Source organism: Lipotes vexillifer, unplaced genomic scaffold (assembly GCF_000442215.2).
Source record: "Lipotes vexillifer unplaced genomic scaffold, Lipotes_vexillifer_v1.1 scaffold645, whole genome shotgun sequence".
Classification (NCBI taxonomy): Eukaryota; Metazoa; Chordata; class Mammalia; order Artiodactyla; family Lipotidae; genus Lipotes; species Lipotes vexillifer.
Genome location: NW_006777439.1, coordinates 322,793 through 350,163, shown reverse-complemented (window position 1 = coordinate 350,163; position 27,371 = coordinate 322,793). Strand labels below are relative to the sequence as shown.

Sequence of the window (27,371 nt, the reverse complement as noted above, 5' to 3'; positions counted from 1 at the left end):
CATAAAGCTAACACAGGGCTGGGAATCTTCTGAGTTCCCACTAGCTGGAGTAAGAAGATCTCATTTAATACATAAGGCATTCAGCAGAGATCCCAGAAGGATCATATGCCTTTAGTGGGACTAAACTAGCCCTGGTATAAGGGCTACTCTAGAGCTACCCTAGAAAAGCAAATAGGCCTAAAAGAGATGAAACTGTTCCCTAAATAATGAAATTAACTGATAAAACAAAGTCCAACATTCATTAAAGGAATAAAACAAAATCCAGAACTCAATGACTAAAATCTGCAATGTCCATCATCTAATCAAAAATTATTAAACATACGAATAAGAAGGAAAATGTGACCCAAAACCAGAAGAAAATCAAATCAACAGAAACAGACGCAGAAATTACAGAGATAATGGAGTTAGAAGACAAGGATGTTAAAACAACTATTATAGGGGCTTCCCTGGTGGCGCAGTGGTTGAGAGTCCGCCTGCCGATGCAGGGGACACGGGTTCGTGCCCCGGTCTGGGAGGATCCCACATGCCGTGGAGCGGCTGGGCCCGTGAGCCATGACCACTGAGCCTGCGCGTCCGGAGCCTGTGCTCCGCAACGGGAGAGGCCACAACAGTGAGAGGCCCGCGTACAGCAACAACAACAACAAAAAAACAACTATTATAAAACAGCTGTCTGCTAAATATGCTCAAGGATTTAAAGAAAAACATGAAGGTAATGAATAGAGAAATGAGAGATATACAAAAAGAACCAACTAGAACATGTAGAGATGAAAATTATAATAACTGAAATGAAAATATTACTAAGTGAGATTAACAGCATATTAGATAATGCAGAAGAAAAGATCAATGAACTTGAGGACATAATAATAGAAACTATCCATAATAAATGTAGAAACTACATCCTTTCATCTGAATGTCCATGTTTTTAATGGCAGTTACATGAAGATTCATCATAGCAGATTTCTCATCTGGATGGGAAATTTGAGTAAAATCTGAATATTTGTCATATATTCATAGAGACACAGGTATGCTGGAATTCTGCATACCTGTGGTTTGCAGGTTCCAAACCAGTTTGTTTCTCAACACAGCACAGGTAGCCTCAGCTGAGTCTACAAAATACATGTAGCTCAGAGTTCAGTCACTCACAAGAGAACGTACTGACCCATAGCCTGGGACAGCAGACAGCTCAATTCCAGGCTGGGACTCTGGGCATGGAGCAGAGTACTAATCTTAGTAACTAGTCCAATTCCTGCTCCCCAAATAGGTCTTTCAGCTAGGCACCTACATTCTCATGGATGTTAAAACTAGCCTCTAAGGAAGATATGTGGTCCACAATCTCCACTTTGACACAGAGAGAAGGAGGACTGTATGGAGAAGAGACACCTCAAATCTTGCCGACACTATGGGTTCTCTCTTCATTTTTGGTACCTAGTGATTTCCTCTTCTTGTGTTTAAACCTATCTATATATGTTCTTAATGTTTAAATATTTTATTCAACATTTCTAGAGTTTAAGAGTGGAAAGGGAGAATTCTTATATCTGCTCAGTTTGTCTTCTGACAAGTTATAGATATAACTTTTGAAATTAGAAAATAACCAATAAGGGTACTATCAAAAGATAAATGAAAGAAGCAGCAGCAATAGTCAAAGAAAACCACCTCCATGTTCCAATGAACTCTGAGAAGAAAAGTAATCCAAATTTGGCTTTAAGAATATTACTAAGAACTGAAAAAAGGGTTTGAGGATTGCAAATCTGAACTTGTCTTTCAGAAAGAATTATTACTGTCTCACAATTATATAACACTTCACTCATCTCAAAAAACAGCTTACAGGGGCTTCCCTGGTGGCACAGTGCTTGAGAGTCCGTCTGCCAATGCAGGGGACATGGGTTCGTGCCCCGGTCCAGGAAGATCCCACATGCCACGGAGCGGCTGGGCCTGTGCGTCCGGAGCCCGTGCTCCGCAACGGGAGAGGCCACAACAGTGAGAGGCCTGCGTACCACAAAAAAAAACCAACAAAAAACAGCTTACAGTATCACAATGTTTTCAGGTTTTTTTTTTTCTTTTTTTTTCCTTTGGCTGTGCTGCATGGCCTGCAGGATCCTAGTTCCCCGACCAAGAATCGAACCTGTGTCCCCTGCAGTGGAAGCATGGACTCCCAACCACTGGACCACCAGGGAATTCCCTGTTTTCAGTTTTAATAAAACTATATCTTACTTAGAATAATTTTTCAAAAAAGACTTTATTATACCCACATTATATTTACACGAAATACCATTTTCATTCTATTATTATTATTATTATTATTTTTGCGGTACACGGGCCTCTCACTGTTGTGGCCTCTCCCGTTGCGGAGCACAGGCTCTGGACGCACAGGCTCAGCGACCATGGCTCACGGGCCCAGCCGCTCCGCGGCATGTGGGATCTTCCCGGACCAGGGCACGAACCCGTGTCCCCTGCATCGGCAGGTGGACTCTCAACCACTGCGCCACCAGGGAAGCCCCCATTCTAGTATTATTTAAAATTACCTTTATGTTTATTCAGAAGCTTGTAGCCTTCACAGTATCTGCCTGGAGAAGTCATCATCTTGGCTGTGTCAAGATAAGAGTATGTTGCAGCAAAATCAAACTCCTTTTTAGCATCCCACCAGCCTTTCTGCTTAGCATAGCTTCTCATGTCTGGGTGTTCCCGATCAATCTTGGTTGTTATAGAAAGCTGATTAGAAATATTACGAACTCCCTCTATTTTCAAAGAAGAGAGGAAGGGAGAAGAAAAGTCATATTTAACGTAATATATCTATCTCTGTACATTATGATCCTTAATCATTACTTTAATGTAAATATAGGCTTCTAAATGTTGTACCATGTGCACCTATTTATTACATACTCAAATAGATAAATAAATTACATTTTAAAAGTAAACTTTTTACTTTGAGGCAATTATGGATTCACATGCAGTTGTAAGAATTAAAGAGAGAGCTATGCATCTTTACACCGTCTCCCCAAATGGTAACATCTTGCATAATATCACAACCAAAACACTGGTATTTATACAGTCAAGGTACAGAATATCACAAGGATCACTCGTGTTGCCCTTTTATAGCCACACCCACTTATCTCCCACGCCCACCCCTTCATTAACCCCAGGCAACCATCTGTTATCCATTTCTATAACTGTCATTTCAAGAAAATCATATAAATGAAATCATACAATATACAATCTTTAGGCTTTTTTTACTCAGTTTAATTCCCTAAAGATTATTCCAGGTTATTGTATGTATCAATAATTCATTCCTTTTTATTGCTGACTAGTATTCCATGTTATAGACATTCTATGGTTTGTTTAAACATTCACAAGTTAAAGGACAGCTAGGTTGTTTCCAGTTTTTGGTATTATGGGAAAAGCTGCTCTAAAAATTCATGTACAGGTTTTTGTGTGCATTTAAGTTTTATTTCTCTGGGATAAATGCATAAGATTGCAATTGCTACATTGTATAATAGTTGCATATTAAAGTTTTTTTTTAACTGCCAAACTGTTTTCCAGAGTGACTGTACATTCTTATTAGCAATGTACCATCCCCCAGATTCTCACTAGCATTTGGGAGTGTCATTTCAAAATTTTTAGCCATTCTGACAGAGGTAGAGCGATATCTCATTGTGGTTTTAGTTTGCATTTCCCTAATGGCTAATGATGTTGAACATCATTTCATGTGCTTTTGTGACATCTGTATATCCTTTTAGGTGAAATGTCTCTTTGTGTCATTTGTCTTTTTACTGGTGAGTTTTGACAGTTCTTCATATATTCTAGATATTAGTCTTTTATATGAATTGCTGTTTAAAAAATAGTCATAAGTAAGTTTAGAACAGAAATATAAGGCTTCTAAAAATATCATGGCACTAAGTTATAACAAAATTTTCAACTAAAATACAAAACAGAAGAAACAATAAAAGTCTGTTCTAAACAGATCAGAATAAATGAAATAGATCATGACAAATGAAAATTAATAACATTTTAAAACAGATTTAGAATGATAGTCTGCCAAGTAGAAATCAATTTAATTACTCTAATAAAATCATACTTGGGATATTCTCACTACAAAAATAGATTTAAGTCATGATAGAATCAAAGAGAAGAAGAATTTTCCATCAAGTAGATAATTCCCTATAGTTAAACTACTTAGTTCTTGGGCTAATTTAGTAATAGGAAGATAAACAAGTTGGCAAAGTTAATATACAATTGGATAATCAGACTCAGTGAAGGTGTTTGTTTTGGATGGCTCGGTGGGGCTATCTTTTTCAACAAAATTCGTTTTTCTCTTGGATGTAGCACACTTGACAAAATAAAAAGTAATTAATGGTATAATCAGGCCAATTATCAGAATAATAAAAAGAGTCTAAATTCAGTTTTGTGTATTAATAAACATACAAGCAAAATATAAAATAAAATGTCCATCAAAACAACTGTCAATGACCCGTTTTGAAAAATAACATCCAAATTCTCCAAAGCTCAAGGTTACCTTCATGAAGACTTCCCAAATTTCTCCAGCTCACGATGACTTTTCCTTTCTCTAAATGTTCATAGCATATATGTGTGTGTGTCATTCACTTGCCATTTAATATTTTCACATGTGTATCTTATCCCCCCTGTAAAACTATGAGATCCAGGAGGTAATTACACAAGAAGTACATGGTCATGCTGAAACACAAGGTTGTACTCTAGTGAAAGAATACTGAACTGAGAGTCAGGATGGAAAGATTTAAATTCTAAGTCTCTCATTCACTGCCTTGAGTAAATCACTTCATATCTCTGGATCTCCTCACTTGAAAAATGAGAGGAATATATGGTTACAAAGAAATCAAGAAAAAGAAAGCAAAGCATTCTAAAACAATCAACTGTGTTATTTACTCAATGACATCAAATTTTTATACTTTACTATTGTATCAATATATTCTTCCTAACGACTAAACCCACAGTCACCAATCCCCAATAACACTACCCTGTCCTCACCTCCATATCCACACATGATAAAATTTTGGAGTTCAGCTCAAAGTTAAAACAGGAAAAAATGGTAAAGAAATGGTTTCACTTCATAAAAAAGTGAAAAGGGGGAGGGGTTTTTAAAAAGTGAAAAAGTACGATAAAACAGCCCAGAGCTACTGCACAGAAAATGTATACAGGTTATATGAAATTAATATCATATATGTTAAAAAGAGATAACACCACCTTTTCCTCTTTTTCAAGAAAGCCCTTTATAGTGCTCTTTCAATGTATGTTCTTTCAAATTTTTTCATTTCCCCTTCAGTTTTCGCCTTCATTGCACTGGAGTATAAATCTTGAAAAACAATTAAATGCAATGTCTGCAACTAAGAGGTTTTTTATTAACTGTAAAACAAATTAAATCATGAAAAGCTGTCCATACCTTGTACTTTTTCTGCTGCCCAGTACTTCCCTGCAGTCTCCAGAACCCAGGCTTCATTCCTATCAGCTATCAGGAAACTGTTGTGATAGCTAAATACCATCTTGCCCTCTGAACAATTTCCACCCTGGCCATATTTTTCTAATAAATCAACAATGACATTGAGGGCTTTTTCAGCTGTATCAGCTCTTTCAAGACCAAGTCTAAAATAAAAATATTAAAGTTCTCAGATTAAAATAAATTTCCATTACGTTTCTTAAATAATTTCATGCACATGAGATTTTGTGTTTATATTCCAAGTAAAAATCCTTTCAAGTTAACAGATACACTGAAATCCAACTTCTAAACTCTTCCTTGTGAAGTAGTGAAGTCAGTTTGGAATCATGAAAACAAAGATTTGGAGTCAAAGAGATCTTCGTTCAAATTCCAACTTGGTAGTTTATTGGCAAATCACTTTATCTCTGAACCTTAGGTATCTCATCTGTAAAATGAGGATAATAATAATACCCCATAAGGTGACTGTGAGAATTGGTTACAGTCTGATAAAGTAAGTTAGGTACTTCCAATGAATCATGATTTTCAACTCCTTCCCTTCTCCTAATTAGTGACATTTGAGAGTCTTGAAATTGCATGCCTGTATTCTGAAGCATTTTTAACACAAACTATTATCAAAGTCCAAAAAATGAGAAAAAAGGGAAGATAAAAACATGTTAAGAGTTACAACAAATTTTAAATTTAGACAAGTTCTACAGTGCAAAAATATAACAAAAAAATAACCTGACAAGGTCCATGCCCAGTAGTGCCTCTTCATCACAAACTTCTTCTCTTCCCCATACAGCTTCATTCCCAATGCAAACTCCATGCTCATTGGCTCCCATTTCTGCCCCCCATAACCAAGCTGGGCGACTAAGGACAATAGCATATGTTTCAGGAACTTGATCAATTTCTATGTAAGTACACTGTAGAGAAAGTCAAAACAATAAAACCAAAAAAGAAAAGTTATCAAAGTCTAGAATCTTAAAATCCATCAGAAGACATGACGATTATGAAAGAGATTATAACTAAATTGAAAATTTCAATAATAGAGGCCTTACACTAAAAACATATTCAGAATTGTCCCTAGAGCATTTATTCATTCAGATATTTGCTAAGCATCTCCTACGATAAAACACTCTGCTAAGAGATATATTGGTTTCAAAGATGAATCAGATGCAGATCTTGCTGTCAAGAAACTAAGACTTCTACATTACCTAAGATACAATGAAACATAAAGTATAAAGACTATGAAGAAAAGTGAAGATGGGGTGCTAATGGAAGCCCAGGAAAGGGATAGTTTCTAGTTGTGGAATCTTGAAACATCTTGTAGAGAAAGATGTATCTGAGTTGAAGTGTAAGGAAACAGATCTCAAACTCAATGTCCAGTGTTTCTTGATTGGTGATGTAAGTTCCATATGGTAGCCCTTAAATATATAGATGCCCATGTCACATGTGGGAATCACCGAGTATGTCCACAGCAGTGAAAAGAATGAGAACCACTGGCTTAGAGGATAGGTGAGACTTAAATATGAAGAGATAAAATACAAATGGATCCAAGGGACTTCCCTGGTGGCGCAGTGTATAAGACTCCATGCTCCCAGTGCAGGGGGCCTGGGTTCAATCCCTGGTCAGGGAACTAGATCCCACATGCATGCTGCAACTAAGAGTTTGCACGCCACAACTAAGGCGCCCATGTGCCTCAACTAAGGAGCTGATGAGCTGCAACTAAGGAGCCTGCCTACCGCAAGTAAGACCTGGTGCAACCAAATAAATAAAAAATAATAAAAAAAAGAAATGAACCCAAGATGAATAAATAATCTCAGCAAAAGAAAAAATTGGCCTAGTAAAGTCAGCCCTCCACACACACAGGTTCCACGTCCACAGATTCAACCAAACACAGATTGAAACTATTCAGGAAAAAAAAAAAAACATTCCAGAAAGTTCCAAAAAGCAAAACTTGAATTTGACATTTGCTGGCAACTATTTAGACAGCATTTACATTGTATTTACAACTATTTATATACCATTCACATTGTACTATAAATAATCTAGAGATAATTTAAAGTTTACGGGAGGATGTGCATAGGTTATACATATTTATATGCTATTTTATATAAGGGACTTAAGCATCAAAGGATTTTGATATCCTAGGGGCTCCTGGAACCAATCCCCCACGGATGTGGAGGAACAACTGTATACATAAAATGTCTAATATTTAATATATTTTGGTATTAGAATATCAGTAAAACAGAATCTAAAAAATATATAACTTAGGAATAAAAGCATAGTGTGAAATTTTTACTTTAAGTTCCATGCTAAATGGATTTTTTAAATAAAAAATTTAAAGGATCCTTTAATTGACCGGTATACTATCAAATGACTGCATAAAGTACATAGTGTTACCACTGGATCCAAAAAGCTTTTCTGATGATAAAACTGTTACTTCCAGAGTCTGGAATGACTTTTCCTATTCTACACCAATCAGAATCCTTTTTGCCCATCAAACTCCAGCTGAAACCCCAACTCCTGGTGAAGCCTTCCTTAATTCCTAGTCTGAATTACTTGCTTCTCCACTGATGTCACCACTTGCTGCCCTTACTTAAATTTAGCATTTAAACCATCCTTTTTTACAATGTGGTTAGTTACATACACATCCTATTCCTCTACTAGACTCTAAGCTCCTGGAAGACAGAACTAGTCTTGACAGCAGGCTTTAAATCCCTTTGCCCTATTCGACATGCTTGCATATGGGAAGCATTCAAATATCTGATCAAAGAATTAACAATTCTTATTATTGTTATTTCAGCTTCCTCCAAATCATTGAAATTGAAGACCAGAAGTCTAGTTCTGATTCAAATTATTTTTCAAATTTAAATTCTTAAATTTTTAGTTTCTATAGCCTCTGCCAAATGGCTAATGATTTTTAAACACCTGTTTATATTTTTAAAGACAAATGTTGCTAACAAAACATGCATTTCACCTACCTTAAGACGTTCCTTCAGATTGTCATGAACTGCAGCAGGAAAATAAACTACCTCCTGTACTTCGTCACAGGGTCTATCTGAATTTTTTCCAAAAATAATCCTGCTATTAACTGTTGCTGGAGGTAGTGCCACAAAAGTGTCACAGGAACAAGGTTCCATTTTTTTTTAAACTAAAAATCATATGGAAGATTCAAAATAAAAAGAGAAAAGCATTTTTAGTATATACAAAACAAAGAGTCTTACTTGATGACCAGGGGATATTACTGCCATATCTAACATAGGATATTCATTAAAGTTTCAAATTTCGTATCAGTAAGAAAACGACTTGGGAATGAATCTAGTACTACAAGATTTAGTAAGAAAATAGGAATGACAAGTACCTTCTTCTAGTCTATAGGTCAAATTTACTCTCTAAGCTCTTTCTCTCCTGAGGTCTTCCTTGAATCTCCTTTCACTATTTCCATATTTGGGAACACCTGTACCTAGCTCTACTGTTATAAAGACTATATTTGTGTATATATGTCTTCTTAGTGGACAGTGAGATTCCTTAGAGCTGTGAGTATGTCTTATTAATCTTTGTATTCTCATCATTGGCACTTATGGAAAAGTCACAGTATTATATACGCAGGGTTTCCTCAAAGATGGGAAGAAGGGGTCTCTTTTGAACTGGTTACAATACTAATAAGACTGAAATTTTGAAACAGACTCACTGAATCAGACAAGTACAAAAACATGTCAATAAAATTCCAAATTTTTGTTATTTCCAGGAAGACGTTCACATTCAACTTGTGACTCCTGATTGTATAATTTAATATCAAGATCATGTCTTCTTCATTTGTAATTTGGAAAATCTTAAATCCTCAATTTAGTAGAATTTGTTTGCTTCCAGAATGGCACATTGTTTTAGAGTTTCAGATTTAAATGTAATAAATGATTCATTCAAAAGAATACAAAATGACTCAAGTAAGAAACAACTTCAGCCTGAAACACCTAAGGGTTTTTCTTTTTTCCTCAATGATGGAAACAGAGCAGTCACCATTCCTTCTGTTCTTTTCCGTGTGAATTTCAACCTTTATATCCTAGATCGCCTTCTATTTGTGTTCCAAAGCTAATTCCAACACTGCCTAACTTTGGCAGGCTATTTAATCTCTGTCTAAGTCTCCTGCCTCATCGGTAAATATCTTGGGGGCTGTTATGAGAATTTAATAAGACAGTGTGTAAAGAGTTTTTCAGTTCTTAGAACATATCAAACACTTGAAGCTGTTATTATTATTCATCAGAAGAGTCAATTTCTTACAAAAGTCTTATTCTTGACATCACGCTCACCCCCTCCCGCGAGAGGATTTGGTTGGTGGATCCTCTACAGCCACGTCCACTCAAAACCGTGAAGTTTCAAGAGCCATCAAGCTCCACTAGGTGATCTGAGCTAACTGCAGTAATAAGAAAAGCTAAGGAAACATGCCACCTAGTTAGTAAGACACCTAGCCCATTTAGGAGGGGTTGCCTTGAGAGCCTTTACTAACTCCTAAAATGTATTCGTCATTTAACAAATGTTCATGAATATCTTTCTGCACCAGGCACCGTACTGGTAACAAAATAGAGTCCTCGCTCCTTTGCAGTTGACACTCTACTTTATATGCTTTAGTTCACCAAGCGGTTTCAGAAACATCACATCGTTTGATCCTCACAAACGTGCTACAGTTAGGGCAAGAATTACTACTTTAGTAACACAGAGGGAAAACGTTGGTTTACAAAAGTTTATGCAACTCGAAATGGAGTTCACAGAGTAAAGGGCTCGGACTTCAAGCACCTCCTTGCAGAAAACCCGCCACCCAGCTCGCACTCCTCACCCAAACTGGCTGCACCCAAACTGGCTGCACTCAAACTGCAGCCCACGCCGCGGCCCGGACCCCTCCCCGGAACCCCTCCCAGCAGCGCCCCCCCCCCAGGAGCCCCTCCCAGCAGCCCCTCCCAGGAGCCCACTGGCTGCACCCAAACTGGCTGCACTCAAACTGCAGCCCCCGCCGCGGCCCGGACCCCTCCCCGGAACCCCTCCCAGCAGCGCCCCCCCCCCAGGAGCCCCTCCCAGCAGCCCCTCCCAGGAGCCCCTCGGCTCCGCCGCGCAGCAGTTCCCGACTTCCCGCTTCCAACTACTATGCTCGCCCCACCCCCATGCACGCCCCTCACCTGGCCTCCGAGGGGCCCAAAGTGAAAGGAGGAAGGGGCGAAGAGGGAACAGCAGAGGCGCTAATTGCCGGAAGCTGTCCCTTTTGACCCCGGAAGTTCCCTCTGCCACGGGAGGCGCAGTTCCGGTTAGGCAGCGGAGTTTGTTTACGCTGCTCTCAGATCCAGCGGCTTCCTTCCCCAGCTCAGGCTCCAAAATGGGAAAATCCTTCGCCAATTTCATGTGCAAGAAGGACTTTCATCCTGCTTCCAAATCCAACATCAAGAAAGTGAGTACGGGGAGCAGGCCCTTGGTGCCTGGGTTCCCAGGGGTTCCTGGAGGTGAGAGTGGTGGAGTCTCTGGGATCCCTGGGACAGTCGCCTCTTCTCCATGCCTAAAGCCCTGGCGTTCTCGTCCCTTCTCCGCTGGCCCTCGACGTTTATTCTGTTGTACATCAGCCAGGAGACGGGCGGCTCTGTGTGCTCTTTCGGTTTTGTCAGCCAGAATGTAAACCTTTAAGATATGAAGACCGATAACCGGCTTTCTCATAACTTCCCGCAGCAGATTCTGATGTTGTCTTTTCGAATCCCAGAGATCACGGCTTCTGAGCTCTGCTGTCCTGTGCAAAGAAGACTTCCTGTCTATTTAAGATAGAGCTTAAAAGGGAAATAAAGTCACACCTTGCTTACTCTTTTTATCCCACTTGATCATGTACCGTCTGTCTGGTGACCTCATTGAACTTTGGCTTTTTAAATAACCACTTACAGGTCTACTATGTCCAGAACAGAAAAACTGAGTTGAGTATTATAGTAGTGGAAAGCAGAATGGTGAGGTAGGAGGAGTATGAGCATTGAAACCAGACCTAGATTCTGTTTTTCCAGCACAGTCACTTTTAGCCCTGAGACCTTACTCAAAATATTTAATGTCCCTGATCCTCAGTGTCCTAATCTATAAGTTAAGAATGATTAGTATCAGTTGCCTTGACTTGTGTAAATTGTTATGAGGACTAAATAAGATGGTGTAGATAAAGACTTTGAAACAAGTACCACCACCTAGCACTCTGCCCAACACATAGAGGGAGTGCTCAATAAAATGTTAATTGCCCCTACACACACCCTTATCCTTATCCTGCTCCTAAAATACAGGTGGTAACAAGAGTTTCATCCCTGGCCCATGTCTTGCTTACTCTGTATGCTTTCCCAAACAATCACAGCCAATTTTATAGTTTTAACCACCCCTTATTTACTCCTGACTCTCAAATCTACAGTGCGAGATCTTTCCCCTTAGCTGGAGGCACCTGAAGACAACTATATACTAGACAGTTTCATCTTGATATCGTACAGGCATCTTAAACTCAACATACTTGAAATGGAACTTACCTTTTATCCTAAATCTGCTTTTCTTTTTATACTTCCTGTTCTCATATCAGTAGGAAATACAGGTAGTAACACAACCCTTCATCCAGTCACCCAGGCCAGAGACTCAGGATTCGTCCTTTCCCATCACTCCTTTATCTTGTCAGCTAATAAATTCTATTGGTCTTACCTCTCAGATATCTGTTGAATCCATCTCTCCTCCTTGTCACTACTGCCTGTATCTTAGCTTAGACCCTCACCATCTTTCACCTAGACAGTTATATTTCCTAACTGGTTTTTCTGCTGCCAGTCTTGACCCCTCTCAAATCCCTTCTCTACCCATCTAGCCATCAGAATAATTATTTTTTTATTTAGCAGTTTTATTGAGGTATAATTCACATACCATATAATCACCCATTTAAAGTGTACAATTCAGTAGTTTTTAGTATATTTATGAATTTTATCATCACCACAAAAATTCTAAAAGATTTTCATCACCCCCCCCCCTCAAACCCATATCTATTAACAGTCACTCCCCATTTGTCCTTAATCCTTCCCCCTCCCCAGCCCTAGTCAACCACTAATCTGCTTTTTGTTTCTGTGGATTTGCCTATTCTCGACATTTCATATAAATGGAATCATGCAATATGTGATTTTCCTGTGACTGCCTTCTTTCACTTAGCGTAATGTTTCAGAGTTCATGTTGTAGAATGTATCAGTATTACATTCCTTTTCATTGCTGAATAATTCCATTATATGGATATAGCACATTTTATTTATCCATCATTTGATGAATATTTGGGTGTTTCCATAGAGTAGTCATTTTAGAGCACAACTCTGATTTCTTCTAGCTCCCTATTAAAATACTACAGGATTAAGTCCAGGTAACCAGGCTCCAGTTTATTTTTCCTTCTTCATGCCTTACTGCTATTCTCCCACCATAGATTTTTATACTCCGGTAAAATCAAGCTACTTAATTCCTGTTTTACACTTTTGGATCTTTGTCTGAGTTGTTCCCTCTGCCGGTAATATCTTACCCTGTTCTTCCCTTGGCAAAATTTTGATCCGCTTCAAAATCCTGTTTAACATGTATGAAGCTACTTGTGTAACAGGGTTATTTATTGCAGCTGAGTTTGTAATAGTAAAAGATTGGAAATTTCTTAATGCCCATCAGTACAGCAGGAGATTGGTTAAATGAATGGTGGTGTAGCCCCACAAAAGAATGATATTCTTCAGCACCCCATCCCCCAGAAAACAAGAAAGCATTTTGTTTACTGATCTGGGAATGATCTTCATGGTATAGAATTTTATTTTATACATATTCTCTGTGTACAGCATATTGTATATATATGCTGTATATGTTACCATTTATGAAAAGAGTGACCAAACAATGCATGCGTGTATATTATATTATGTATATTATGTGTATGTCCACGTGAACATCTTTGCAAGGATATACAAAACAGGAATAATATTGGCTACCTGTGAATATAGTTACTTCATTGAAAAAATAAAGAACTTCTAAAAACCAGAACTTGGCTGTAAAGCATTCCATTATACCAGCCTTCTTCCTTGCCCCCTAGAACACTGTCTTGTTCTATTTCTTCATGTTGAACATGCTCTGTTCCAAATATCAATTTTTATTGTTACTATTTTTTTTCCCAGCTGAGGATTTATTGGCGTAAATGTAACCGTATAAAAACATAAGTTATGAAAAACACAGTCACCATGTGCCCCCCTCCCCCGCCCTCAGCCCAGGCCCAAATATTGTTACTGTTTATCTACACAATTCCTGTCTTTTTTATTATGAAATATCTAAAACATACGGAAAAGTTAGTATGATTTTCTATTAGCAGATTCTGAGCATTTTGTAGGCAAGAATATGTTTTACTACTTTTTATTCTAGTTCATCATAAATATTCATGTATTTAAGCTCTCGAGCAATTGAGACTAGTAAAATAGCTTTGTAAAATCTAAAGCTTCAAATATGGTAGTTATTGTTAGAATATGTTAATCATTAGAATGTTATTATTAATACATTATTTGACCAGGCAATGACACCTTGCATTTTTCTATTGCAACTGTTTGCATTTTGAGCTACAGTGAAAATTCCAAACATGTGCCTTTTACTGCCCATCCCAAGTGTAGACTTTTCTTCTACTATAACATTACATTGGTAATGTTATGTTGGTTATGGCATGTATATTATGTTACGAAGGCAGTGGAAGAAACTTTCAGAAACTTATACCAAAATAAATTTCTGGTATATCTGTCCCTGAAGGGTTCTCTTTTCATTTCTATTTTTGCTTTTATCTCCATATTAATCTCAGATTGTGGTGCCCATAGAAACTTCCTATCTGAGCACTATTAAATACTGATAACTACTGTTTTGCATCTAAAATTGAATAATGGCAGTCTTGTCCCCCATCCTTCTCCCCACACTTATGTACCCCCACCTACATTTAATAATTATAATTTTATCAGTGTAAATATTTTTCCTTGAATTTACCTTCTCAAAACTTAGCTTGTTAGGAGAGAAAGTTTTGCCTTGCTGTTTATGTTGGATAGTTATCAAACATTTTGTCCTTTACTTTATAGGAGGTGGGAAGTCACTGATACCTTTTAAACCTGGAAGTAACATGATTAAATATCCTGCATAAGTTGTGTGGGCTTTTTACCTTTGCCACTTTTACGATTCTGAGAATTTCACACAGGGACACATTCAGCCTGTGGTGGTGGTGCCCTTGAGCAACTGCAGGACGTCAGATGCATTGCTTTGATTCCTCTCTTCTCTCTTCGCTTTTTTCTACAACTACCTTTCATCTCCTTTCCTTTTTTTCTCCTATTTGTCTTCCATTTCTCCTCTCTTGGGGTGTCAGTGGCACCCACTGGCATCCATGGGCACCATTTAACCTTACTGGTTGTGCCCTGTATGTTTTTTGGACTAGACATATTCCATGTAGAGAGATGGTTGTTCTCATCTCTGAAACAACAACAGAGGGATTGAATGCAAGAAGCAGTTGTACCCCAAGTGCTCAGTGTGGTTCTCAAGTTTGACATTTTTGCCTGAAAGTTTAGCTGTTTTAAATGATTATATTTAAGGACTTATATAAAAGCACAAATCAGATTTTCAACTGTTGTTTTGTGATAATGACATTATGACCAAAATAGATGATGTTGTAAACTATATACAATAGCATTTTATATTTTATTATAAAAGAGAGCAAATTTCCTACTTAAGTTTTGTACTTTACTAATTTAGGTATGGATGGCAGAACAGAAAATATCATATGATAAGAAGAAACAAGAAGAATTAATGCAACAATATCTTAAAGAACAAGAATCATATGATAATAGGTAAGAAATTCCACTATGCTGGTGTTTTTAGAATAGTCAGTTGCATGAGAATATCCTTTACTGAATCATATATTAAATTAGCTTTATTGAATTGAATGCCCCAATGATAGGATTGTATTCCCTGTGAACTGTCTTTACTCTTATATTGATAGATGGGCACTTTTTCCAACCTTACCCATAATTCACATAAAATATTGATTGATGTGACTCCACATACAGTTTATAGAGAAGTCCCAACTTATACAAAACTTAGAAGAAAAATAAATGTCTATACTTGAACTACTGAGGCCTCTTACAAAGATATTTCTTCAACATACACTGAAATGAAAAGGTGCACAGGACAGCTTCAAGAAGTAAATTGAAGTGTCTCTACTTGACCTGCATGTCATTGTTCTGTTAATGGCAGGATAAGAGCTAGAGTTCTTCATTGGTTTACTACGGTACAGTACCTGCCCTTTAGCTATTGTCATTTATGTTTGTATTTGCAGGTCTAACACTGAAGCTGATTTCTCTTGGTTAATCAAGCAAATGAATAGTGGTGCTTTAGTTAGATAGGTCATATTTTCTCTTCCACTCAGTCGTATATTTCATCAAAACATGGAACTTAAGCGAAGTAATACTAAACTATTACTAAATACTCTCTTTAAAATATAGTATATCAAGAGCAAAATTAAAGAAATAAAATGTTTAGTTTAATTAAGTACTTTTCTCACTAATTTATTTAATCTGATTAACTTTTATTGAGTGCCTACTTCATGTAAGACAACAAATGGTATTGTAGTGGCCTATAAAATTGTGATGCATAGTTTCTCTCTACCCCCAAGAAAATCTAATAAGGGATATGTACATACATATACGTCAAGGCTGAAGATAATAACTGATTGAAAACACACTTTATAAAAACTGTGGCATGCTAGCATAAGAAAATAATTCCATTTGGGATAGCAAGGTAAGACTTCATAAAAGAGGTGACATTTAAGCTGAACTGTGAAGAATGGTAAGGATTTAGGTCTTTGGTTCTCAACTGAGGGCCATTATTGCCCCTAGGAGACATGTGGCAATGTTTGGACACATTTTTTTTTTATTAAAAAAATATATTTATTTATTTATTTTGGCCGCATCAGGTCTTAGTTGCGGCATGCAGGATCTTCATTGTAGCATGTGGGATCTCGTTCTGGCGTGTGGGCTCTAGAGCATGCAGGCTCAGTAGTTGCAGCTCGCCAACTCTCTAGTTGTGGTGTGCAGGGTTTAGAGCACACAGGCTTAGTTGCCCTGTGGCATGTGGGATCTTAGTTCCCTGACCAGGGATAGAACATGTGTCCCCTGCTTTGGAAGGCGGATTCTTAATTACTGGACCTCCAGGGAAGTCCCTGGACACATTTTTTGATTGTCACAACTCAGGGGTTGGGTGATAACAGCACCTAGTGGGTAGATTCTAGGGATGCTGTAAAACAGCCTACAGTGCACTCAAAGAATGATCAAGTCCAAAATGTCAATAGCACTACCGTTGAGAGACTGTGATTTACATATAGTAAAAGCTTATTAAAGATGATCACGGTGGGAAGATGGAGAGGATGTTCAGGAAACAACCAATATAGTTGAGTTACACCAATGAAGAGATAGTGGAGGTGGAAATATTTGAAGCTATGCAAATATCCTTAACTTTGCCCACTGATGTCAGTATTCATTGATAGATCTTGCCTGCATCAGTGATTACCGTGATATTCTAATAGTGATTTTCTATTTCAGTCCCTATACATTGTTTAATTTGAATTCTTCTGGAAAGAGGATTTTTCCTTTTCCCTCATTTATTTAATCATTTATTCCTATCAGCCTGGACTCAGATATTTATTTGATCGGTTATAATCTAATACTCTTATTTATTTTTTTGCTCAAATTGTTCCAGTTTTGGCCTTTGCCTGTTCTGTCAGCTTGACTCCTATGTCCATTTAACATGCCCCATCCTTTAAAAAAAGAAAAAAAAGTTCTTCCTGGCACTACAGGATCCTCAAAAATTTGTCTTTTATTTTTCCCTGCTCCAGCATTGGAGCAGTTTTATTGGTTCTTTTTATTGGAGAAAGATATTTACATACCAGGATCTGGACACTAGGTGTGTTCATTGCTTTTAGGTTTGTTTGTTTGAATTTATGAGTATATAAAAGCAAATTTATGAGTATTTGGAGTGATTTGCTACATTTTTCTTTTTTGCCCCATTCAAAAGTATTGTCTTTGATAGCCAATTCTGTTCCTTAGTACTCTATTTTTTTCCCTTTTAAGTTTTTAACTGTCCTAGATGTTTCTTAATGTTTGTGGATATTGATCCCTACATACTTTTTTTTTTTTTGCGGTACACGTGCCTCTCACCGCTGTGGCCTCTCCCATTGCGGAGCACAGACTCCGGACGCGCAGGCCCAGCGGCCATGGCCCACGGGCCCAGCCACTCTGCGGCATGTGGGATCTTCCCGGACCAGGGCACGAACCCGTGTCCCCTGCATTGGCAGGCAGACTCTCAACCACTGCGCCACCAGGGAAGCCCCTACGTACTTTTTTTTAAAGATGACAATCACATTTATTATTCTGACTGGATAAATAAAAGGATGTCCAAAAATCTGTACATTTCACTCAGCTTAGAGTCAACAGCAAAAAATAATAATAATAATAAAGAATCTGTACAGGTTTTTAGTTGAAGTTAAAACAGAAATGCCAATATCATAGCTTTTCCTTTTATTTTGTATACCTGTTCAGTTTTGCACAAAATGAAATTGATAATCCAGTTTTGATTTTGTTATTTTTGTTTCAGTATAAATGAAATGCTTTTTCAGGTGTGGGAATATATAAAACAAAATTTGCCATTTTTAAGTGTGCAGTTCAGTGGCATTAATTACATTCACAGTGTTGGTACCATTACCACTGTCTATTTCCAAATTTTTTTTCATTACCCCAAATAGAAACTCTATACCCATTAAACAATAACTCCATTCCCCCTCCCTCCAGCCCCTGGTAAACACTATTCTTCTTTCTGTCTCTATGAATTTGCCTATTCTAGGTATACCACATAAGTGGAATTACACAGTATTTGTCCTTTTGTGTCTGGCGTACTTCACTTAGTATAACATGTTCAAGATTCATCCATATTGTAGCATGTATCACAGCTCATTCCTTTTTATGGCCAAATAACATTCCATTGTATGTGTATACCACAGTTGGTCTACCCATTCATCCATCAGTGGACACTTGAATTGCTTCTACCATTTGGCTGTTTTGAATAACGTTGCTATAAACATTGGCATACACATATTGTTCAGCTCCCAATTTTCAGTTCCTTTGGGTATTACCTAGAAGTAGAATTGCTGGATCATCTGGTAATTCTGTGTTTGGCTGTTGAAGAACCACCCAACAGTTTTCCATAGGGGCTGTACCATTTTACATTCCCATCAGCAATGCAGTTTTTCCACATTCTTGCCAACATTTGTTATTTTCCTTCTTTTTTTTTTTGATAATAGGCATCCTAATGACTACAACATGATATCTCATGGTTTTAATTTACATTTCCCTAATAACTAGTGATGTTGAGCTTTTCACGTGGTCCATTTTAATTTTTTAAATGGTGTTAATTTAATATAAGATATAATTTATATACTTTAAAGTATATGTTGGTTTTAAGTGTATTTATAGAGTTTGGAGCCATCACCATAACTCATTTCAGAACATTTTCATCATCCGAAAAAGAAATCTTGTACCCATTAACAGTCACTCCCCATTCCCACACCCTGTGCCCCTAATACCTCTCAGCTCTAAGCAACCACTAATTTATTTGTCTCTGTAGATTCACCTATTCTGGAAATGTCATATAAATGGGATCATACAATATGTGGTCTTTTGCGATTGGCTTCTTTCATTTAATATAATTATTTTAAATTTAAAAATTAAAAAATTTGTAATGTATTTTAAAAAACATTTTTTTCAGTGTTTTTGAAGTTCATCCATGTTGTAGCATGTGTCAGTAGTTCATTCCCTTTTATTGCTGAATAATATCCCACTGTATAGAGGTAGATCCTGTCATCCTTTTGCCCTCTTCTTCTTTTACAATTCTTTGTAAACACCAGTGGGAATAAGAAGTGAGGAACTATAATCATGTAGGCTATCCTTTGTGATAGCCTTTTCCAAATAAGAGGAAATTCTGTTCACTCTTTAGCCTTCTTCTTTATAATCAGTGCTTTACTTGGATCTTATGAATTAAAGCTTTAACTTGACCGTTGATTCAATTTGTAACAGAGCTTTTTTTCTAAAAAGCACAGCGTATCTCTCTAAACAGAACCCAAACAGGGAACTAATGAGGGGCTTCCCTGGGGGCGCAGTGTTAAAGACCCCCCCTGCCAATGCAGGGGACACAGTTTTGAGCCCTGGTGTGGGAAGATCCCACATGCCACAGAGCAACTAAGCCCGTGCACCACAACTACTGAGCCTGCACTCTAGAGCCCGTGAGCCACAACTGCTGAAGCCCGCACGCCTAGAGCCCGTGCTCCTCAACAAGAGAAGCCACAGCAGCGAGAAGCCCGTGCACTACAACGAAGAGTAGCCCCCGCTCACTGCAACTGGAGAAAGCCCGCACGCAGCAGCGAAGACCCAATGCAGCCAAAATAAATAAACAAAATAAATTTATAAAAAAAAGAAAGAAAATGATTTTTAAGATGCAGCAGTCCATCATAGTAACTAACCTGTTGTAGATTATCTTTAAACAATTCTCTCTTCATTGGCCTCGCTAAAGAATTTGATTCTCTTACTGCCTTTGACTCTTTTAAGAATTAATTGGATTTGCCTTCCTAAAGAAATTCCAGAGAGACTCATTTTTCTAGAACTGTTTGATTCCTCACAATTAATGAAAAATGTTGGCACTATTTAACTTAATTCCAAATTTGTGTTGGCGTATAGGATTTCAAAGTTGTCCCTATTTCCACAGCATTTCAAAGTTTAAGAAAAGCATGTGAGGGGAAGCATGGCATTTTTTCCCTCATTTCACTTGGGAGTGCCGGGATCTCTCAGGTAATGAGGAAGTCTCAGAATTTACAACTAGTTACTAAAGAGGTAGCACTGTTGGAATTTCCAGTCAGATATTTCAGATGTCACCTAATCAGTGGAGTAAACTTCTGGAACTTTATCTCTAATAAAAATATTTTATCCTAATTCCCTTAGGATTTAGGGGTATGGAGGGACAGTTTTTCTGTAATTTTTTCCTCCTACAAAAAATTGCTAACTTTATGTCTTGTTTTATTTAGATTGCTTATGGGAGATGAACGTGTAAAGAATGGCCTTAATTTCATGTATGAGGCTCCACCAGGGGCTAAAAAAGGTACTTGGTCATTTCCTTTTTTTAAGTCTTTGATGTGTTTGCAAGTAAAGATTGAGAACTGTTATGACAGACATTGTTTAGAAGTTGCTCTCCATCTTTTAAAATTGTTTTTTTTTTTTTTTTTTTTTTTGCGGTACGCGGGCCTCTCACTGCTGTGGCCTCTCCCGCCACGGAGAACAGGCTCCGGATGCGCAGGCTCAGCGGCCATGGCTCACGGGCCCAGCCTCTCCGCGACACGTGGGATCCTCCCGGACCGGGGCACGAACCTGCGTCCCCTGCATCGGCAGGCGGACTCCCAACCACTGCGCCACTAGGGAAGCCCTTACTATTATTTTTGTAAAATAATTTTTTAAAATACTGCAATCAATACAGTAGAATAGGGCTTCCCTGGTGGCGCAGTGGTTGAGAGTCCGCCTGCCGATGCAGAGGACACGGGTTCGTGCCCCGGTCCAGGAAGATCCCACGTGCCGCGGAGTGACTGGGCCCCATTTTAGAAAAGTATCTATCTTAGCAAGGGTAATAAAGGGAACTCCTAGCTAGAGAAGAAAAAGACAGCTGGTTAAAAAAAAAAAAAAAAAAAAAAAAAAAAATAGAATAAATACGAAAAATATTTGTCTAATCTAGTAATAATTTCATGACTTGTCCTTTGGGGAGGAAATTAATCTCAACATCACCAGAAGTACATTTATTCTTTTATAATTTGTGTATTTAGTCCTTCTTACTGAGTATACTTGTAAATACAAAGCATAATATTCACTGTCAATGAAAAATATAAAAGTTTAAAGACTAGAAATAAATGTGCTTATTAAACACTATTTCTTATTCACTGTTTTTTATCTTTCAGTGATTTGAATTTTATCTTATGAAAGAAAAAAAGTCAAACTAACACATTCTTACAAGTTACAATTAAATACCGTGATATCATAGTGTAGTATATGATAGCAGACTTTTATGTTGAAGTTTTTAACTTGACCTACCTTTTTTTCCTCCCATGTTTTTGATATACAATCAAGAAAACAAAGAGGTAAAGTACTGTTTTCTATGTTTGGATTTATTTGCAATAGATTGTGATTTTATGGAAAAATTGAAAGACTTTAATGAATGTTTTTAGAAAGAAGAGACAGAAGGAGAGACTGAATACAAATTTGAATGGCAAAAAGGGGCCCCACGAGAAAAGTAAGAACTGGTTTTCTTTTAAGATAAAATGTGTATCATTAAATTTAGATAATATCTCATCTTATGTTGCCTTTTTATTCATTAGAGAAAGCAACTAATGTGAAAAGTTATTTTTAATGATTTGTCTTATGCAACTCATTTGGTTGATTATAGTCTTTAGTTCTATTTTTATTTTTTTCATTTTTTTAAATCACAGATCATCAGACTGGATACTTAATAATGAAGTGGTGTTTGCAAATACTAAATAGATTTTATGGTTCTATTTATTTATTGAAGTCATACATTTCATAATTTACTCAGAACTATAAAATTATTTTTAGTTTAATTATTAAATTGTTCTTAATATTGAGTTTGTACATTTTCTCTCCTTAATAGATATGCCAAAGATGACATGAACATCAGAGATCAGCCCTTTGGTATTCAGGCAAGTGACACATATTTATACTGTAAGAATAAGTTTTTTTTATAAACACTTCTTTATACTGTTGTCCAAAAGGTATTTAAGCTGAAAAGGGGCTCTGTGGTTTCTATTTGTATCAGATAATAGAAGGACTAGGAGAGAAAATATTAAATGTACTAAACTGATAAAAGATAGGATTCAAAGTTTTGTAGTAAGGGTTGTAATGATAATGGTCTCTGTGGTTTTCAAGGAATTTGGAGAATTAGCTCAAGGTCAAAAAAATATATAAAACTGTCTGGAACCAGAACAAACTATCATCAGAGGGCCAGGTCCTTGTTATAAATAACATTTTTTTGAACACTGCCTTACTTATTCATTTACATATTACTGCTATATTGGCAGAGCTGAGTAGTTGGAACAGAGACCTTTGGCCCATAAACCCTATAATATTTGCTATCTGGCCCTTTACAGAAAAAGTATGCCAGCCCCTGGTTTAGGAAATTGAAACCTCAAAGGTTAATTTTTTTAAATGAGAGGATTTAACATTAAGCCATGCTAAAAAACATCATTCTTTTTTGGTATTTTACCGTTTATTTTTGGATGACATTGTTTTATTTCCACAAAGTAACACACAAAAAGAAATAGGAGGGACTTCCCTGGTGGTCCAGTGGTTAAGAATCCGCCTTCCATGCAAGGATTCTTCAGTATACACAAATCAACCAGTGTGATACACCATATTAACAAATTGAAGGATAAAAACTATATTATAATCTCAATAGATGCAGAAAAAGCTGTAGACAAAATTCAACACTGATTTATGATAAAAACTCTCTACAAAGTAGGCATAGAGGGAACCTACCTCAACATAATAAAGGCCATATATGACAAACCCACAGCCAACATTGTTCTCAATGGTGAAAAACTGAAACCATTTCCACTAAGATCAGGAACAAGACAAGGTTGCCCACTCTCACCACTGTTACTCAACATAGCTTTGAAAGTTTTAGCCACAGAAATCAGAGAAGAAAAAGAAATAAAAGGAATCCAAATTGGAAAAGAAGAAATAAAACTGTCACTGTTTGCAGATGACATGGTACTATACATAGAGAATCCTAAAGATGCTACCAGAAAACTACTAGAGCTAATCAATGAATTTGGTAAAGTAGCAGGATACAAAATTAATGCACAGAAATCTCTTGCATTCCTATACACAAATGATGAAAAATCTTAAAGAGAAATTAAGGAAACACTCCCATTTACCATTGCAATAAAAAGAATAAAATACCTAGGAATAAACCTACCTAAGGAGACAAAAGACCTGTATGCAGAAAACTATAAGACACTGATGAAAGAAATTAAAGATGATACAAACAGATGGAGAGATATACTATGTTCTTGGATTGGAAGAATCAACATTGTGAAAATGAGTATACTACCCAAAGCAGTCTACAGATCCAGTGCAATCCCTATCAAACTACCAATGGCGTTTTTCACAGAACTAGAACAAAAAATTTCACAATTTGTATGGAAACACAAAGATCCCAAATAGCCAAAGCAATCTTGAGAACGAAAAATGGAGCTGGAGGAATCAGGCTTCCTGACTTCAGACTATATGACAAAGCTACAGTAATCAAGACAGTATGGTACTGGCACGAAAACAGAAATATAGATCAATGGAGCAGGATAGAAAGTCCAGAGATAAACCCATGCACCTATGGTCACCTTATCTTTGGTGAAGGAGGCAAGAACATAGAGTGGAGAAAAGACAGCCTCTTCAATAAGTGGTGCTGGGAAAACTGGACTGTTCCATGTAAAAGAATGAAATTAGAACACTTCCTAACACCATACACAAAAATAAGCTCGAAATGGATTAAAGACCTAAATGTAAGGCCAGAAACTATCAAACTCTTAGAGGAAAACATAGGCAGGACACTCTGTGACATAAATCACAGCAAGATCCACCCGCCTCCAAGAGAAATGGAAATAAAAACAAAAATAAACAAATGGGACCTAATGAAACTTAAAAGCTTTTGCACAGCAAAGGAAACCATAAACAAAACAAGAAGACAACCCTCAGAATGGGAGAAAATATTTGCAAATGAAACAACTGACAAAGGATTAATCTCCAAAATTTACAAGCAGGTCATGCAGCTCAATATCAGAAAAACCAACAACCCAATCCAAAAATGGGCAGAAGACCTAAACAGACATTTCTCCAAAGAAGATATTTAGATTGCCAACAAACACATGAAAGAATGCTCAACATCATTAATCATTAGAGAAATGCAAATCAAAGCTACAATGAGATACCATCTCACACCAGTCAGAATGGCCATCATCAAAAAATCTAGAAACAGGGTTTCCCTGGTGGTGCAGTGGTTGAGAGTCCACCTGCCGATGTAGGGGACACGGGTTTGTGCCCCGGTCTGGGAAGATCCCACATGCCACGGAGCGGCTGGGCCCATGAGCCATGGCCGATGAGCCTGCGCGTCCGGAGCCTGTGCTCCGCAACGGGAGAGGCCACAACAGTGAGAGGCCCGCATACCGCAAAAAAAAAAAAAAAAAAATCTAGAAACAATAAATGCTGGAGAGGGTGTGGAAAAAAGGGAACACTCTTGCACTGCTGGTGGGAATTTGAATTGGTACAGCCACTATGGAGAAAAGTATGGAGGTTCCTTAAAAAACTACAAATAGAACTACCATATGACCCAGCAATCCCACTACTGGGCATATACCCTGGGCATATACCCATAATTCAAAAAGAGTCATGTACCAAAATGTTTATTGCAGCTCTATTTACAATAGCCCGGAGATGGAAACAACCTAAGTGTCTGTCATCGGATAAATGGATAAAGAAGATGTGGCACATATATACAATGGAATATTACTCAGCCATAAAAAGAAACGAAATTGAGCTATTTGTTATGAGGTGGATAGATCTAGAGTCTGTCATACAGAGTGAAGTAAGTAAGAAAGAGAAAGACAAATACCATATGCTAATACATGTATATGGAGTCTAAAAAAAAAAAATGTCACGAAGAACCTAGGGGTAAGACAGGAATAAAGACGCAGACCTACTAGAGAATGGACTTGAGGATACAGGGAGGGGGAAGGGTAAGCTGGGACAAAGTGAGAGAGTGGTGTGGACATATATACACTACCAAACGTAAAATAGATAGCTAGTGGGAAGCAGCCACATAGCACAGGGAGATCAGCTCAGTGGTTTGTGATCACCTAGAGAGCTGAGATAGGGAGGGTGGGAAGGAGGGAGATGCAAGAGGGAAGAGATATGGGGACATATGTATGTGTATAGCTGATTAACTTTGTTATAAAGCAGAAAGTAACACACCATTGTAAAGCAATTATACTGCAATAAAGATGTTTAAAAAAGAAAAAAAAAAAACCACTTCCTAACACCATACACAAAAATAAGCTCAGAATGGATTAAAGACCTAAATGTAAGGCTAGACACTATAAAACTCGTAGAGGAAAACATAGGCAGAACACTCTATGACATAAATCACAGCAGGATCCTTTTTGACCCACCTTCTAGAGAAATGGAAATAAAAACAAAAATAAACAAATGGGACCTAATGAAACTTCAAAGCTTCTGCACAGCAAAGGAAACCGTAAACAAGATGAAAAGACAGCCCTCAGAATGGGAGAAAATATTTGCAAACGAAGCAGCTGACAAAGGATTAATCTCCAAAATATACAAGCAGCTCATGCAGCTCAATATCAAAAAAACCAACAACCCAATCCAAAAATGGGCAGAAGACCTACATAGACATTTCTCCAAAGAAGATATATAGATGGCCAAGAAGCCCATGAAAAGCTGCTCAGCATCACTAATTATTAGAGAAATGCAAATCAAAACTACAATGAGGTATCACCTCATACCAGTTAGAATGGGCATCATCAGAAAACCTACAAACAACAAATGCTGGAGAGGGTATGGAGAAAAGGGGACCCTCTTGCACTGTTGGTGGGAATGTAAATTGATAACAGTCACTGTGAAGAACAGTGTGGAGGTTCCTTAAAAAACTAAAAATAGAACTACCATATGACCCAGCAATCCCACTACTGGGCATATACCCTGAGAAAACCATAATTTAAAAAGAGCCATGTACCACAGTGTTCATGGCGGCACTGTTTACAATAGCCAGGACATGGAAGCAACCTAAGTGTCCATCAACAGATGAATGGATAAAGAAGATGCGGTGCATGTATACAATGGAATATTACTCAGCCATAAAAAGAAACGAAATTGAGTTATTTGTAGTGAGGTGGATGGACCTAGAGTATGTCATACAGAGTGAAGTAAGGCAGAAAGAGAAAAACAGATACCGTATGCTAACACGTATATATGGAATCTAAAAAAAAAATGGTTCTGGTGAATCTGGGGCAGGACCGGAGTAAAGACGCAGACGTAGAGAATTGACTTGAGGACATGGGGAGGAGGAAGGGTAAACTGGGATGAAGTGAGAGAGAGGCATGGACATATATACACTACCAAATGTAAAATAGATAGCTAGTGGGAAGCAGCTACATAGCACAGGGATGTCAGCTCGGTGCTTTATGACCACCTAGAGGGGAGGGATAGGGAGGGTGGGAGGGAGATGCAAGAGGGAGGGGATATGGGGATATATGTATACATATAGCTGGTTCACTTTGTTATACAGCAGAAACTAACACAACATTGTAAAGCAATTATACTCCAGTAAAGATGTTAAAAAAAAAAAGAATCCACCTTCCAATGCAGGGGACATGCGTTCGATCCCTGGTTGGGGAACTAAGATCCCACATGCTGCAGGGCAAGTAAGCCCGTGCACTCTAGAGCCCGCGTGCCACAACTAGAGAGCCCACACGCCGCAACTACTGAGCCTGTGCGCCACAACTGGAGAGAAGCCCGCGTGCTGTAAAGAAGGGCCTGCACACCGCAATGAAAGATCCTGCATACTGCAAGGCAGATCCCATGTGCTGCAACTAAAACATGATGCAGCCAAATAAGTAAATAAATAAATATTTTTAGAAAAAAGAAACAGGATTCAGCTTAGCTTTTAGGCATAATTTATGATAAAAGATTTTAGTGTTTGAATTACATTACCAAATATAGTTGTAGGGTCTCTTTCCCTGGAG

General features: G+C 37.7%; 2 protein-coding genes across 2 annotated transcripts in view; one reads left to right on the top strand and one right to left on the bottom strand.

The window, feature by feature from the left end:
* The window catches only part of SCRN3 (secernin 3), a 32,982-nt gene extending 24,393 nt beyond the window's left edge, over positions 1-8,589 (bottom strand). Inside the window, exons 1-4 of the mRNA XM_007451067.1 lie at positions 8,431-8,589; positions 6,188-6,369; positions 5,414-5,613; positions 2,523-2,735 (exon numbers count right to left, since the gene is read on the bottom strand). Coding sequence (XP_007451129.1) covers positions 2,523-2,735; positions 5,414-5,613; positions 6,188-6,369; positions 8,431-8,589 — 754 coding nt within the window. The remainder of the gene's footprint in view (positions 1-2,522; positions 2,736-5,413; positions 5,614-6,187; positions 6,370-8,430) is intronic.
* Positions 8,590-10,730: 2,141 nt separating this feature from the next.
* CIRSR (corepressor of RBPJ and splicing regulator) overlaps positions 10,731-27,371 on the top strand; it is a 40,447-nt gene continuing 23,806 nt past the window's right edge. Inside the window, 6 exon segments of the mRNA XM_007451066.1 lie at positions 10,731-10,883; positions 15,212-15,306; positions 20,583-20,656; positions 21,670-21,680; positions 21,768-21,832; positions 22,208-22,256. Of these exon segments, the coding sequence (XP_007451128.1) occupies positions 10,812-10,883; positions 15,212-15,306; positions 20,583-20,656; positions 21,670-21,680; positions 21,768-21,832; positions 22,208-22,256 (366 nt within the window). The 5' untranslated portion in view covers positions 10,731-10,811.